A 17,472-nucleotide genomic window follows, 5' to 3' on the forward strand; every position below is an offset into this window, starting at 1 on the left:
CGTCACCATCGTATATCCAACGTTATAGGTTCAATCTTGTGGGCGGATCATCAAACTCAAACAGTTAGGGTTTAATTTAAATACAAGCCGAATTTCAGGAAATTATTTTAATATTCAAGGAACTGTTAAGTGTCTAAACAACGAGTTAGGAAAACTAAGGGAGAACAAAACCGCTATAATATTTAACAGTAGGGTTTATAACTAAACGTAGCATTAGACACGAAAAGCTCTAAGAAACGTTTAACTTTTAAGTTTCGATTTTAGTTTACTATTTTTGTGTTTTAGAATGGTTTGGACTTCAATCTCAAACGTTTTGGATTATTTAAAATAAATAAATAAACCGCTGCTATTATAACCATACGCAATTACGGAAAAAACGTTTAGTTTTAGTTTTCGTGTAAAGTAAACGCGGGATCCCATATTAAAATTGGAATTGACAACTCGGTTTTCTGCTATTTGAGAAGATAAATAAAAATATTGTATAGTCCAGTAGGGGAAGACGGGACACCTTAAGCACATAATGTGCAAATATCGAGATCGTGTTTTAAACAATTAACAACGCTCTTATAGAGTCGTGAGGATAGGGTTATATCTCATTCTTCAATGATCTTGGTTTACTACCAAATGAGAAGAGAAATTACAATAAAAATGTGTCCCTGTGAAGCTAAACTATAGTTTGAAACGTTCACGCGGCGGAAGTATTCTTTACTATAGAAAATTATACCAGTACAAGTTCCCTTTTTCACGCCGCTTTATTTTGAATGAAAGGAAATGGTTGTCGCGTTTAGTAACCAGATATTTCCTCTTGCGTATTTCAGCGAGCCCTGGCTAGCAGAACCCGAACATGATCAAAATGGCCATATGTTACCTGCTACAAATACGAGAAATATTGATTTTATTTATTTTCATTATTCGCTCGCTTGGTGTGGGTTTATAGTTGTTGTGTCCACGAGGTAGCGTACAGTCGCGTGTTATCGCGTTCTTCGTGTACTCCAGTAGTGGCTTAAAATATTGGATAGTCGATAGTTTAATTAGACATTTTATGGTAGGTTACCAAAACCAATGCCAGAATTTTTAAAGAATTAGTAAGACCAGCACAACCGTTAGGTCATGACGTCTTGCACAGTTACGTCTATTTGCTTGGCATATTTGCCCTTGAGGGATCGGAAATTTTCTTGTAACTTATTTAACTTTAATATTAACGGTGTAGCTGAGTAATGTTGCGTCACGCTTTTGTTTACATGTTCGCGTAGTAGAGCGATGAAAATATTGTTACCACGTGACCAGAGATGGAGTCACGTGCGTTAATCTCTTGGAGTGGAAAAGCACCCAGGCGAAGAGCTTTTCTCTAGGGCGTTGTAAAAGAAGAAGAAGGCACGCTCAAAAGGCCTAATGGTTTATTAAAGTACGGTTGGTTAGGCTCAACCAGACACGTTGTGCGTCAGCTTCCACCTCGTGGTACTATATAAGTAGACAACTACGGATAATAAGTTTACGTTTATAAAATAGGTTTCTCAGACAAAAAATATAATATTGTAAAGTGAGAATTTAAAATAGAAAGTTAGTTTTGTAAAAGTTTTCTAGGTTTTGGTGTTCCAACAGAAGCTTTTATTCAGTGGAACCATTGTTCTATTGTTTGTCACAAAGGGTCGCGATGACCAAGAAAAAACGCGCCAGAACTTGCCTTTATTTTCTAAGGTTGCCATGCAGGGTATACTGTTTATAATGCTTCGTTTAGATAGTTTTAAATATTAGTCCGCGAAATACTAACCAATATATATTTTTTTTAAAGATTCTTAATTGTTTCAATCTTCAATTACGTGGTTTAATAATCTTTTTAGATTAAAATATACTCTCGGCTGAACTACTCGCTAATACGGTTAAGCGGTCGTGTTATAATTACCCGACAGCTGCGAGGAAATCAAGTATCTACGCAACTATAGCCTTTGTATCTAATTGGCAATTCGTTCAACTATAACACAAGAGGACAAGTTCCAAGGCGTGAAAAGATACGAAACTCTAACACAAGGAAAAAGACAAAACAATAACGCGGGAAAAGGGTAGAAACTATACGGAAGATTAGATACGAAACCCTAACACAGGGAAAGAAAACGAAACTATAAGGCGAGGAAGAAGACAATCTAGGCAACATGCACGACGCACAAGATGTTGGCACAGATTCTGCAGTTACTTTGGTTCGTATGGAAGAACATGTAGACGAAAAAGTAAGTTAAAAGAAAACTGATTTTTGGCTCTAGCCCTATAACCATTCATCTTGTTGTATAACTTTGAACAGTCAAACTTTTAAAAGGATACAATGGGATGTTGGTATAAATTAGATAAACATCGTACAATCTTACTGGTTTAAAACTACTTTTTGTCCTAATTCCCTGAAGTATTTCATTGATTCTAATTACCCATTAGCTTGGAAAATACGAAAAGTTGTGGTAAATAAAACAAGCTTCGCAATCTTACTTATTGTTCTACAAGCTAAAACGGCTAAACGTTTTAAAAGAGAGAAAACGTAATGTAAAAACACACGAGTCAAACAATGTACAAAAATCTTGAACGACTTGTACAAACTACTTAACATATACAGTCTACTGCAGCGTTTCTTAAACTGGGGTAAATTTACCCTTTGGGGTAAATTTCTCGTATTTAGGGAGTAAACAAGCCACGAATCAAAATTCACATCCGTCGCATTAAATATAACTGCTGTAATTAGCTGATTTTGCGTTTAATAAATGAGCGCCCTATTACATATTGGGGGTAAATATTATAAACATCTTTGTTAAAAGGGTAAAGCATACAAACAAGTTTAAGAACCACTGGTCTACTGCATGTAAATGTAAAGAATAAAATACCGTATGCTCTTATAGTCTTATCTTATAGGCGCACGATGAATACTAAACCCAATGAATTCGGTTTGTTGTCACACATTCCAGAGCCAGTTAACCGTTTAATCGCCACTAAATTTGTGAATATTTAAAATGGAAAATTATTTTCCAAAGATGTGACTGACTTTTTTATAAATATTACTGAGGGGTAAGATGGGACCCCTTTAACACATAATATCCAAAATCCTGATAATGGTCTATGGAGTCGTGAAGATACGGGTTTATAATTCTTTAAATGTTCTTTGTTTACTACCGAATAGGACGAGAAATAGAATGAAAAGGTGTGCCATCTTCCCCACCCTACTATACGTGTATTTTTATAGACGTGACTCTAATTTTACAAAATGTGACCTTTAGAGTTTAATTTGAAATTATTTTAGCCTGGTGAAAGCGATTCGACATCGTCGTCCGAAACAATTGACGGCCAGCCACAACGAGAAGGGTGGGACAACAAAATCCAGTACATACTTGCCCAGATCGGCTTCGCTGTAAGTATTAGCTATGACATCATCACGACGTACGGGTTTAGTGACGTAGTATTGAAGTGTTTTGTTATGATGTGAATGAAACTTGTTATTACATAACAATAGATTGATCGATACGTCACGAACGTAATAATGCTAATGACCATTGAATGTGACGTATGGACGAGATCGATATATTATAACGCAACAGTGACGTCGATTTGTTGTTACGTCATGGATGTTGATCGTATGGTTTCTCACTACATGCACAATATTTTGGAAACGCCAATATATATATAATTGTTATACTAACTTGAGCGTCGGTAACGTATGTCCTTACGACCACCATGAACAGCTGTTACTATTTCAAAACACGATCATCATATTAAGTTATTATGTGCCAAAAGTGTCTTATCTTACCCCAAAGTGCTATACGCTATGCGAACACCGTCTTCAACTAGACTCACCAAACTGTTATCCTATGTAATTATACTAATAGTGTCCCATATTACCCCACAGTGTTATATAATTGTTCTTGCCTTTTAGGTGGGTTTGGGAAACGTATGGCGATTCCCGTATCTATGCCAGAAGAACGGCGGGGGTGCTTTCCTTATACCTTACTTCATAATGCTGATGTTGGAGGGAATCCCTCTGTTTTATATGGAGATTGCTATTGGTCAACGATTGAGGCGTGGCAGCGTGGGGGTGTGGAATCATATACACCGATATTTGGGGGGCGTGGGAATCGCTAGTATGGTGGTGAGTTCATAATATAAGATTATGACGTAAGCAATCAATATGTTTGTTATTATTACTTAATGATTCTTAGAAAAACTTCCGACTACCCTCAGCTTTTTTAATTTAAAAGGATTTGTTTAACACGATCGGGATATTTGAGTATCATGTGCTGAAGGCGTCCCGTCCAACTCCAATATTTGTAAGAAAAATAAAGGCAGTTTTCCCGTCGAAAAACACTACAAGTTTACCTGTAGACAAAATTAAACTACACCGTGAAGAAAGCGGTTTGCGCCGTATTTTGTCTCTTAGTCATGCTACTTAGGTACTTTCTCTATGCATGACGTCACCGCTGAATTGTCGCTCGTAAATATTTGATGCGCTGTGAGATCAAATTGAACTATCCTGGGATGTTACGCGCCTTTTTGTGACGTCACAAGCAAGTGAATAAGCGAGCGCTTAACAGCGAGACATCGACGTCATTATGTAGTAGGGTAGGGGAAGACGGGGCATTTTAGCACATAATATCCAATTATCCTGTGTTTAAAGAATTAACAACGGTTTATATTTGTCGTAAGGATACGGTTTTATAATTCTTTAAATGTTTTTTGTTATCAACCAAATGGAACAAGAAAATAGCTCAAAAAGGTGTCCCATCTTCCCCCACTCTACTATATTTAAAAAAGTCCGAAAAAACGTAAACAACGTTTTACTACTGCCAAGTTACGTCATACACGCTGGCGGTCACTTGTTCTAATGCGAGTTTTTTCTAAAGTCAAAAAGGTCTCGAATAACGTCAATGATGTTTTATAATTTGGTTTTAATGCGATTTTCTTCACAGGTTTGTTTTTTGATCGCCCTCTACTACAATATGATTATATCATGGGCGTTTTTCTATTTCTTTAACTCCTTTCAAAGTCCATTGCCGTGGAAAAGCTGCCCGGTAATGCCGAATATGACGATCAACAACCATTCAGGTAAATTAACAGTAAAGTTATTGAGTTTTCATAGGACTGGTATTTTTATCTATTTCGTATTCAAGACTGTTACTTTGTGTGTCATTTTAGGCCAAGTTGCATACTTTGCTGCAAGGGTGATCATTGGTAAAAACTACGCAATACCTTTAAATTAAATTTGGGGTAATGGGCCAACTCTGGCGTAACTCCTAGGGCCCGTGCCGTGCCACCCTGCAGGACTTTATCCATATAGAATAAAATACGTTAGTTAAACCACGCTTTTAGGCATGTGATTTTTTTGTGCAATAGAAAGTTTTCTCTTGCTAACAAGTATATATGTAAACTGTTCAGCAGAAACCAATGTACAATAAACAAACAAAATCGACCACAAACACACACTATGAATTGATATAAACAACTTTTCATATTACCCTACTATATAATAGGGTGGGAAAATGGGACACCTTTTTATTCTATTTTTTTGTCCTATTTGGTAGTAAACAAAGAGCATTCAAAAAATTATAAAACCGTATCTCCACGACTCTCATATAGACCGTTCTTAATTGTTTAAATCACGATCGGGATATTTGGATATTATGTGCTAAAGATGTCCCATCTTCCCCACCCTACTATATGTTTACTGCATTCAAAATATCAACGCTGTTTATTTATCACAGTTGAGGTTGCTGAATGCGCAGAGACGAGTCCTACGTCATATTTCTGGTATCGCAACGCGCTTGATATTTCCCCCTCAATAAACGAACCAGGATCACCGGTTTGGAGAATGTGTTTGTCATTAGTTGTGGCTTGGCTTATCGTGTTTATCGGGATGTTTAAAGGAATCAAATCTTCTGGGAAGGTAAGTTGTTTGTGGTTGATCGGTGGGCTGTCTTGTCTGCAGTGGCGTAGCCAGGGGGTGCTAAAGAGGGTTGCGACTTCCCATTTAAAAAAATTGCCTATACCTTCTTTTGCCCTCTGCGCCACTGCCATTATAGTTGAATGTTTATCAGGTTTTAGCATGGCTTATGTTTGAACGATTAAAGTTTTTTTCGTATACCTATAGTAATACACTGTAACAGTAGTCAGCTGGAAACAAAAACAACAACATTTGCGGGTTTTTATAATTGTGATATAAAGTGTGGGGTATACACAAGTTCTGCATACAAAAAACTTCAGTGCGTATTTCATGCTTTGATTATAACACGCCCACAACATGTGTTATCAGATTAGTTTCATTGATATAACGTAATGCCCCTTATGTTTCCGCGTCTATTCCCCGCATAGCTACACGTCCACTAAATCAACAAAGTGAATATCAACACAAAGTTACAAAGGGTAAACCAGAGCCGAGGTATTTAAAGTGCTCTTGCTAAACTACTTTAACACAAACGGTCGTATAGAAACAAACACAATCGTTGCAACCATTGTATTGTATTGATCGTTGTTAAGTCTGTATTTGAACCGACAAAAGGGGTTCTTTGTGAGTCATCTTTCGCCACCGTAAAAGTGTTGCCAAAAATCGAAGTATTTTTTAAAGTTTAGGCATACTATAATAAAACATGGGGAAAAGTGGATAATTGAATGTCCATGTTCAAAGAAAAAAATTTTTTTTTCTATGAAACCGCGTTACATGAAATGATAAAAAACAACACCTATACAGTATCACACATTTCGCTATCCTTGGTTGATTGACCGCATGAAACCATGAAACGAGCGAAATCCGCCATATGATATGATAAAAATAGCACTGAAATAGTTTTCCGCTGAGTCACAACCAAACCAAGGCAACACAAACGGATGTTTGGTTTGGAGCGATGCGAGACTAGTGAAGGGCGGTTGTACGACCGATGGCATACAAGTGTGCTTATCTTAGCTTTAAAAGCTATTTCCTGTGTCCCAAGTACTGCGTCGGTCAATACCCTATGTTTATATTTAGTTCTTGGCGTAGCTGTCTGTCAAAGGAAAGATAGGCGTGTTGTGCAGAGTATTCCGGTTTGTTCCGGTTTTAATGCAGAATATTCCGGTTTGAATGGTGGCAAGCAGGATGGGCGGAAAGAATGTCCCGCTTTTCGTTGAAAGTGACGCACAGACGTGACGTAAACAGACGTTCCTGCACGCACTACGTCACCATACGTTTCCCGTTCATGGCAAACTAATCTTCCTCGACAGAGAAATGCGAAAACAGACATACCAAATTAAAATACCATCCGTCAAAGTACTCATAAGCATCAAACTACGTGTTTAAGAACACTGGATATTTTTTAATGAAAATACGATATTAATCAAATTTTGTAATCAATATACCTACTTATTTAAGTAAGTCCAAATCATTTATGCTACACATATACTTTATATAGTAGGGTGGGGAAGACGGGACACTTTTAGCACAAAATATCCAAATATCCTGATCGTGTTTTAAACAACTAACAACGGTCAATGGGAGTCGTGAGAATACAGTTATATAATTATTTGAATGTTCTTTGTTCACTACAAAACGAGACGAAAAAAGTGGAATAAAAAAGTCCCATCTTTCCCCTCACAGTGTTAAATTTTATAAACCTAAAGAATGGTAACTTTAGGCGAAACATTGAAATCGTTTGCTTTTGCCGTTTTATGAACAAATTTTATAAAATATTAACGTCCATAACCTGCCGGTTATCGGGATTTAAAACCAACAGTGTAAATGCAAACGTCATTAACCTAAATACGTCTGCGGTAAAGATAACGCTAACACATAGGAACCCAATACACGGAACGTGTCTGTTGCACTGATTATTGGAAAAAAGGAGTTATTCTGTCATTTACTTCGTTAGGCTATCAAAATTGATATAATGCGGTTTTGTGACTTAATAGAGAAGGTATGTGACGTGATAATCAGTTATTGTGACGCGCCATTTGACCTGGTATCACGTACAACCAATTGAGACTGATTTTGATCGATAAATTTACCCTATGGGCTCTGTCTGGCTGTTGTAACCAAAATAAACGATTTCTGCGTTACGGTTACGTCATATAGAAAGACGGGACACTTTAACACATAATATCCAAATATCCGGATTGTGTTTTAAACAATTAGCAACGGTCTATGGAAGTCGTGAATATACAGTTTTAGGATTCTTTAAACGTTCTTTGTTTATTACTAAATGAAATGAGAAAATATAATTAACAAGTGGCCTATTTTTTCCCACCCTACTTTATATCGGTCGAAAATCGTTTTTATTTTCTCATATCGCGAATATTGGTCCTTTTATGGTCCGGTACAGTCGACGTCACATGAATCCCCTCTGGGCATATGATTATGACGTCACATTCCAAACGCATTACCGGCCATTGTGACTCTGCTTACCGACCAAAAGAAACACACTTAGCGAAAATTTTCCAGAAAAATTTAAAATTTTCCGCCGCCCGCGAAAGAGTATCGCTTATTTAGCTCGTCACTTTTGCGACGCGGTTCTTGTTTGAAAATACACACACGCCCAAAGGCATAATATTTTGATACGTGACGTCACAGCCTCGCGGCGGTTCGCACGTGACGCAGCATTGTAGTATGACTCAGCGTTTTATTACCGGCGTTTATATAACGATTACGTAAAACAAACGCGATTTTTCATTTAGGAAAAGTTTTCGTATCGCGAGAACAATCGCTATTGTTGTAGAATAAAGGACAAAGAATGTTTGATTGGGTGTGGAGAAACGACAAACGGCTTTGTTAAAATTCCACGGCTTTTCGACGCTAAAAGGAAAAATCTACATACAGTGTACATTACATTACCGGCAAGCCTTTATAAACGCTGTACCACAGCACATGGATTGCGAATACATGACTTTATAAAACTTGTACAAAACAAGACACGCACATTTAAGGTAAAAATGTGTTTCTGTTTGTATAGTGCTGTGGGGTAAGATGGATACCTTTAGTACACAATGCTTCACACTTAAAAACGCTCTTGTGAGAAATTGTTAATTCTGTAAATATTCAGTGTACTAATAAGACAAAAAATGAGACATTAAGAAAATAAAAACATGAACCATTTTACCCCACTATACTATATGTATCTATAAGTGTACGGTTTATTAATGTAATATGTGCACGTGGTATGGAAAAAATGAAAGGAAGGTCTTAATGTTCCAACACGGTATTAGCTGGAGTACGTCTATAATTATAAATAATCCTTTAGCGTTCATCTGGTATAAAAACATAGTGTATTTTCGACGTTTCGTCTACCATTAGACAAGACTTCAGGGAGTGTGGGACGGACCACGCTTTTATACTGGTTTAGTCGCAATTGATAAGTTATAGTCAAAGACCTTTATGTACATTATACCTGGTCGTTATGCCTGGTAACAAACAGAATGTCTTTCATTATATTGAAGCACAATAGTCGTATTACGTTTACTACTGATGTTAACCAACGGTTTGTTTTGAAATTCACGATCGATTGAGTTTTGAGACAAGGAAGAGCGTATAGGTGTGCATCATATCCGATCGGAAGCGCTTCTTTGTGACGTCACACACGCATTTATATAGTAAACAAAGCTATAAATATGGGCGGGGCTGGAGGTGGAATTTTTAAACCAATCAAAATGCTTAAATTGGTTGCCAAGATACAATAAGCCAGACTGTATCCTGTATAAGCTGTAATTGTAGTTTTCCATTGGTTTAGGTGTGCTACCCAATTAAGTTATGGATTGTCGCCTCGAGACACTTAACCTTTCGTAAGTGCGTATTCGGGCATAGTAATAAAAGGCCTTCGTGACCACGTGGTATTTGGCGCCAAATTTTGCCTCCGCTGCGAAAATGTGTGAATGGGTAGCTGGGAAACTGCCGCAGTATCGGTTAACGTTTCCGTTTGCGCTGTGGGTTTTAATTACCACCAAGCACTGTGTGTGTGCTGGCAACGGGCCTAAAGCTTCTTGAATTACCAAGAAAAACCGAGGCGGAGAAGACGCATGCGAATTCCCGCCTTTCTAAAACACCCAGGGGGTCTATAAATATCATTAGTTGGGTTTGTGCATTTTACAACTTCGGTTTCTCAAGTCCGGAACCACATTACCGCTAATAAGGCGTATTCGTTCCCAGGAAACGAGATAAACCGTTCTCAGAAATCGTAAGATTAACAGCATAGGAGGACCAAGCATATTTCACGGAACGTGTATGATTCACACCTGGTATAACTACAGCGGTTTCGGGAACGAGCGATAAAACAATGAAGTTTACGTCACAATAAACCAACGATTCAGCGCGATACTGCTGGCGTGAGCTTTTTTGGTTAGACCAAAAACGGATGTCCTGAAATTAGCATGCGAACGCATTTGTTTATATGCTATTGTTTATACAAGCATTCTCAGTTTGCATATGCAGTCAAGCAACTGTTTTAACTATATATGAACATTTAATGTGTTTATACGAAAAAAGTTAGATGCCTCCGACAAAATAGGTTAGCCCATACGTTTAATTATATAAAATTATGTGACACAAATACTACAGTGCGGTTGCACCCTAGGTGTTGGGGTAATGGACCCATCCTGGCCTAAATCGTGGGACCCATGGCGTGTCACGCTGCGGAACCTTACGCACATAGAATAGAGTATATCACAGTGAAAACCATATCCCAATTTTGTAAAAGTTATACTGTAACCACATCCACACCAATGGTCCCTACCTTGTTTCTGTAATTAATAAACGATATCCTTTCACGACAGGTGGTTTACTTCAGCGCTACATTCCCATATATCGTTCTTGTCATTTTCTTCTTTCGAGGAATTACTTTGCCGGGTTCAATGGACGGAGTGGCTTACATGTTCACGCCTGATGTAAGTTGCATGAAGTTAATCGTAACGCTTTGTTTATTCAAAACTTTAAAATGATTCTTATGGGTTGTATTGTGTAGTAGTGTGGGGGAAGATGGGACAGCTTTTGTACATATTATCCAAACATCCGTCGTAAGGATACGGTTTTATAATTCTTGGAATGTCCTTTTTTACTGCTAAATGGGACGAGAAAATAGAATGAAAAGGTGTCCTGTCTTCCCCCATTCCACTATACAAATTTTATATAAAATGTCCGCCATGCATTAAAAAACGGAAGAAATAACTCTTAATCATTATATACTAAAACTGAAAAAAGACTGTGTAGTTACAACAACTGTATAATATGTATGATAGACTGCATAATGTAACAGCGTACATATAACTGACTTTTTTTTGGGGGGGGGGGGGTTATGTATGACAGATAATTTAGACAACCCATTAGTGACCACTGGGTTGAAGCAATTGCCGTTAAGTGTCTTGCCCAAGGACACATACGCCAACAATGGTAGCAGCGACGAGCCTTGAACCCATTACCTCTGGGTTAATATAACTGACTTACTCGAATACAGATGTCTCGTCTCGCTGACGCCACCGTGTGGCGAGATGCTGCGACACAAATCTTCTTTTCTCTGGGACTTGGCTTTGGTGGAGTGATCGCATATTCCTCATACAACGACTTAAAGAATAATTGCAGAAAAGATGCGTTGACAGTGGCCAGTATAAACTGCGCGACAAGTATCTTCGCATCGTTGGTCATATTCAGTATACTCGGCTTCAAGGCCCACCATAGATCAGAGCAGTGCATGGATCAGTAAGTCACCAAGTTTAAACTATGTTTGTAAAGCTGTTTTTACTGTGGGGAAGAGAGACGTTAGCATATTTTGTCAAGTATGGTATAACCTAATTCTGTTTTTACCAATGCTCTTTTAGACTGGTGTATACTGTTATGTAATTATGTAAAGCTTTTTTTACTGTGGGAAAACATGGATACCGTTAGCACATTATATCTCATACGTAATTCTGTTTTGAACAGTTTACAACGCTCTTATAGGGTCGTGGGTTACAGGTATACAATTGTGTGAATTTTCTTTATTTTTAGCATATGGGACAACTAAAAATCATGAAACGTTAACAAATTTTATAATTAATTGTTTAGAAACTAACATATAGTACAGGGGGTAAGAAGGTCTATGTCTCATTCTCATTTATCGCCCCATTTGGTAGTAAATAAAGAATCTTTACAGAATTATATAACAGTATATTTATTTTCTCATTTTTTTCTGTCCCATTTGGTAGTAAATACATAACCTTTACTAATTTACTTCTAATTTTAGCAACATCATCAAAATCCACGCATTCTTCAACGAGTATAATCCGGACCACAACATGAATGACGTGGCAGTTCGGATGGATCGCAAAAACTACATCCATTTGCTTGATGTGATGAACGAGACTTTCTACAGCGACAACGAAACAGCGCCAGAAATCCTAAAAGTATGAACACCTAAAACTAAATTCTAAATGCACAAAATACAAACACCTAAAATCAAAATATAAATGCAGAAAGTATGAAAACGTAAAACTAGATTATAAATACTCAAAAATATGAACACACAAACTAAATTCTAAATGCATAAAGTAAAAACATGCAAAACTAAATTTGTTCATACGTTTAGCTGCATAAAACACGCATTTTTTGATCAGTTTTAAAACAAACATGACAATTCATGACAATATGTAGGTTACGATTTTCATCTCAAACGTCTCGGTTAAAAAAGCTAAAATCATCTTCAGTGGTGTATCCGAACCGTTTTCAATAAAATCCGTTTCTTACATATGAACTGTCATGTTGGTATTCAAACCTCTTTTTTATAAGAAAGCCATTAACTCACATTACGAAGTAACTGACTTAGTTTAAACTGGGAAGTAACCAGTAGTGTAATCAGTAATTTGTGGTTGTGGGTGGCCGTAATTTTAAAGCAGTGCGAGAGTTCTGATTGCAAGACATGACGTCAATTACTGAGAACCAGAGGCGACGAAAAGCCCCTTTAGCATTCTAGGCGCTTTTTGTACGCAAGGCTGAATTTAAACACCCGAGATCCCAGAAAACTTTGAAGGAATTAGAAAAACAAAGCAATTTAATGCGTTGCAATTTGGCTGGATTTTTTTTCTTCGCTGAACATTTTTTGAAACCTAATAATGCTGGCTATTTTTGTAACTTTACAAATATACGTTTTATGCTTCTCTCGGGTAAAATCCAGCAGCCTTAAACTTTTTATTTTCCTTCCAGCACTGGCTGTCAATCAACGTCAGCACTTGCACAATCAAGGACGAACTGCAAGAGGTGGGAAATTATCAAAACAAAGTTTTTTTGATTATTATCTTACGTTTTTAAAAGATAAAAATGTTTTTATTCGCTTTATTTTCCCACAGGCCGTTTCCGGACCCGGACTCGCTTTTATCGCGTTCACAGAAGCCATGATTAATATGCCGGGAGGTCCTTTCTGGAGTGTCATGTTTTTCTGCATGTTGATTAACCTCGGGTTGGGTTCAATGTTCGGGACATTAGAAGGTATAATCACACCGCTTCGAGATCTTGGGCTCAGAATACCTAAAGAGGCGATTGTCGGTAAGTGGATACGCGTGAAATATACATGTTTCATGCTTCATGTATTATTTAAGCGCTGTTCCGTGTAAAGTGTATTAGGATAACGGGTTCTTTAAGTTTGTCCCCATGTAGAAAAACGTTATCCATAATGTTAGGCTTCCGAAGTCTTTTCCTGTCATATGCTATTCTATATTTGTTAGGTCCTATATAAGACTTAAGCCAGTTTGGCCTATTGTCGCATCGCTGCCATATAGCACATTTTGCATAAGATTTCTGACCGAAATGCCTGGCTTTAATCTGTATTATTTTTCTCTTCTATGTTCGTAAGGTTCTTAAGGACCTAGGAATTAGGCCAGATCCCACCCATTGTTGTCCCATTATTTTTCCATTTTCGGTCCCAGAGTTATGACCGGGAATGGTTGACTAAAATCCTACTTTCGTTTCAGCAATACTGTGTTTGATATCCCTCGCCATTGGAATGATTTTCACTCTACGTTCTGGCATGTATATCTTGGATATATTCGACACGTACGCTGGAACTCTCCCATTGCTCATGATCGCATTCTTCGAAACTATTGGGGTAGCTTGGATATACGGTTTCTCAAGGTACTGTCGTTAATTAATAAATAAACGCCTATGCATTTACATACATGGTAACTCGTAAGCTGGCACATGGTTACCCGTAAGCTGGCACGTGGTAACTCGTAAGCTGGCACGAGGTTTATGAAACAAAAATCGCGTGTTATAACGGCTGTCGTTTTCCGGCCACGCGAAGATAAAATCACATTCATTCATCTCCATCTAAATACATAAAGACAGATACATAAATTAAGGCGAAAGACTTAAATTTAATTTTCGTGTCCTGTCTTTCCGAAGCCTATGATTCACGAAAACGTCCGAGCTGCAGACTGTCTATTTATCGCTTGTCGCCATTACTTTTACTTGATATTCTGTATATATTAACGGGGACCGTTTGACGTAATTTCCAATGTCTGGATAGTTTAAACTAGTTGTTCCTCATTACACATTTAAAAAGCCGAAGAAAAAAACAAGACACTTAACATCAGTTGCTCCAACCCAGTAAACCCTTTAAGCTGTTTAAAGTGTTCGTTATTTACATTAAAAATTAAAAAATCACAAAAATATAACGACGGTCGTTTTCCGCCACGCGAACATAACATTCCATTCATGCAATAAAAATTTAAATTAAAACCTTATTTTAGATTTTCTGATGACCTTAAACTGATGTTGGGAGATGATGGACCTGGTTTGTTTTGGAGAGCGACGTGGTGCGTCATCTCTCCTCTGTGCATGTTGACGTTGTTTGTAAGCTCCATCGTCACTCTTGCCATCAAAACCCCACAATATGAAGTTTACGTTCTTGGAGGAGGTTAGTTATAACTATATATAAAAAAACGTATCTTCACGACTTTCACAGACCGTTGTTCATTGTTTAGTTTTCTCTTTTCATTTGGTTGTAAACAAAGAAACGTTTAGTTTTCTCTTTTCATTTGGTTGTAAACAAAGAACATTCAATGAATTATAAAACCGTATCTTCACGACTTTCACAGACCGTTGTTCATTGTTTAAAACACGATCAGGCTATTTGGATATAATGCGTTAAATATGTCCCATCTTCCCCCACTCTACTAATAGTACCCGGCCCCGTTGCGTAGTGGTTAGCGCGCCTGCCTGTAACCATTAGGTAATAGGTTCAAGGCTCGTCGCTGCTACCATTGTGGGCTTATGTGTCCTCGAGCAAGACACTTAACGGCAATTGCTCCAACCCAGTGGCCACTAATGGGTTGTCCAAATTATCAGCCATACATAAAAAAAAATAAAAAAATCCAAAAAAAAATAATCACTCACAAAGTAACATACATGGTAACTCGTAAGCTGGCACGAGGTGTTAAACCCGTGTGATAACGACTGTCATTTTCCAGCCACGCGAGGATAAAGTAAGTTACATTCATTCATTCATTCATTCATTCATAAATCAGTGAGTTCACGCAGCGTGGCAGGGCATGGGTCCTAGAATATAGGTCAAGATTGACCCATTACTCCACGAACACTGTGTTTTAAAATGGCATCAAATATTCACCAATTCTTGTTCACATCTTATTATTTTCCACCTTTGCAGAGAAAACGAAGATGAAAGTCGATTACCCTGGTTGGGCCATCGGGTTTATAATTTGTCTAATCTTCTGCAGCATCATCTGGATTCCTATCATAGCTTTCCTGAGGTGGAGAGGTAAGGTTACCTTATATTTTCGAGTTAATACCATTAGCGGGCGGCTCCTATGACTTGGTTAATAAAGCCTTTACTGATGTTGGTGCAACTGCCGTGCTTTTCCCATACTTTTATTCATAGCGTGTTTTAACAACTGCTGTTTTGCTGTTGATTCCCTTAACTTCGTTCAATACAAGTAAAAAAACTTTCAATCTGGTAAATTTTACGAACTGGAAATTAAAATGAAAACACAAAATATAATAAAATTTTAACTTAGCTTCTAGTTTCAATTAATTCCTGGGGTGTAACATTATTGGTAAAAATTATAAACTGGAAATTAAAATGAATACCACATAAATAAAACATTTTTTTTCATACAGGTTACCTCAGTTACACAAACGTTGACTCCGCGTCAAAGAAGGGACCGACGAATTCTTACGTAGCGTAACGTGACGTCATTAACGTGTGACGTAACCATCAGGTACCCGTCCATGGCCCCGGTTCGAATCGACGGGCGAACCGAAATCAAGGTCAAATTTCGGTTGGTTTCGAAACCTGGACAAAAAAACTTTGCGCATAAAATTATCTGTTTTCGTGGCCCGTAATTCGCCACAAAGAACAAGTATATTCAAAAGGGTAATATTTAAAAAAAAAACAGGCTGCAAAATCATTTTCCAAAGTATTTAGACGTTATACGCGTCGGATAGTAGAGTGGGGAAGACGGGACACCTTTTCATACTATTCTCGTCCAATTTGGTAGTAAACAAACAACATTCAAAGAATTATAAAACCGTATCCTTAGACTCCCATAGACCGCTGTTAAAATTGTTCAAAACACGATCAGGATATTTGGATATTATATGCTAAATGTGAACCATCTTACCCCACAGTACTGTATTACCTTTCATGCTGCGTTTTAAAATCTCTTTGTTTTTTTTATTGTTTCCTAGGTGATATAGTCACTATTATGCTGTCATTTAGAAGTTGAAATTCTGCTTTTGTTTCGAATTTGTGACCTCACTGCTTATGGCATGGATTAGTAGCACTTATCAAATGACGTAACGTAAGTGCTGCTTGTGACGTCATAATTCCGAAACTTAGCTCGTAGGAAATATCCGTTTTCTTCAAAGAATCTCGATTGCAATTTTACCGATTTTTTATCACTATTTATTTTCATTGTACTTTGGGATTGTGTTGTAGCGCTAGCGGTGCAGACTAATATGGAAAATGTAGTTTTCTTGTATATTGTTAACGGTTAACTTCCTGTGTTGCTACATTGCTGCTTCGTAAGACCAATGTAAATAAATAGAATAAATTTCAAACGCGCTTTCATGGTTTCTAGAAATGTTTTAATACACTTTAATGTTAGTCGTTTAACGAGGTCGTTATAGTAAAAATACAGACAAAAAGTCGATAGCGCTGGCTGAATTAAATAAAACATAGGCCTGTAACAGAAAAGGGATCGTATAGATACCTTAATTACCATTTTATTGTAGAGCCGATTAGTTTAAAGGTTATAGCATTGCTGTCTTGGCCGAATTCCAAATCCAGTGGAGCTTTTTGGCTTTTTATGTGGGCATTGTGGGATCAGAAACTTATGTCAGAGTTGGCTGGTTTTTCGTAGAATATTGGTCCCTTTTAATTTATGGTACGAATCAAAAGTGTTAGGTTATTATAAACTAAAATTGATATACGTATTTGCAAAAAAACTTACGGGGTAGCAATTTTTCCGAACTCGCTTCCTTTTGTATATGATATCTACTGTGAAGTT

At 37.4% G+C, this 17,472-nt stretch overlaps 1 protein-coding gene across 1 annotated transcript; it reads left to right on the top strand.

Moving 5' to 3' along the window:
• The first annotated feature begins 1,809 nt into the window (after positions 1 to 1,809).
• Positions 1,810 to 16,744, top strand: LOC149740847 (sodium-dependent neutral amino acid transporter B(0)AT3-like). Its single transcript, XM_089872635.1, has 14 exons — positions 1,810 to 2,225; positions 3,278 to 3,385; positions 3,908 to 4,120; positions 4,938 to 5,073; positions 5,730 to 5,911; positions 10,756 to 10,866; positions 11,433 to 11,674; positions 12,198 to 12,357; positions 13,154 to 13,207; positions 13,297 to 13,492; positions 13,918 to 14,077; positions 14,695 to 14,861; positions 15,612 to 15,722; positions 16,082 to 16,744. Exons 1-14 carry the CDS (start codon positions 2,151 to 2,153, stop codon positions 16,147 to 16,149), a joined length of 1,983 nt encoding a protein of 660 aa, XP_089728761.1. The 5' UTR covers positions 1,810 to 2,150; the 3' UTR covers positions 16,150 to 16,744.
• The last annotated feature ends 728 nt before the right edge of the window (positions 16,745 to 17,472 follow it).

The sequence above is a fragment of the Ciona robusta genome, chromosome 2, assembly GCF_009617815.1.
Source record: "Ciona robusta chromosome 2, ASM961781v2".
Classification (NCBI taxonomy): domain Eukaryota; kingdom Metazoa; phylum Chordata; class Ascidiacea; order Phlebobranchia; family Cionidae; genus Ciona; species Ciona robusta.

What these genes read in the sequence shown, in the direction of transcription:
- LOC149740847 (XM_089872635.1), top strand. Translation starts at nt 2,151, where the DNA reads ATGCACGACGCACAAGATGTTGGCACAGATTCTGCAGTTACTTTGGTT. An exon ending in AAGAACATGTAGACGAAAAA is followed by an intron (nt 2,226 to 3,277) that starts GTAAGTTAAAAG and finishes AAATTATTTTAG; the next exon opens with CCTGGTGAAAGCGATTCGAC. An exon ending in AGTTTACGTTCTTGGAGGAG is followed by an intron (nt 14,862 to 15,611) that starts GTTAGTTATAAC and finishes CCACCTTTGCAG; the next exon opens with AGAAAACGAAGATGAAAGTC.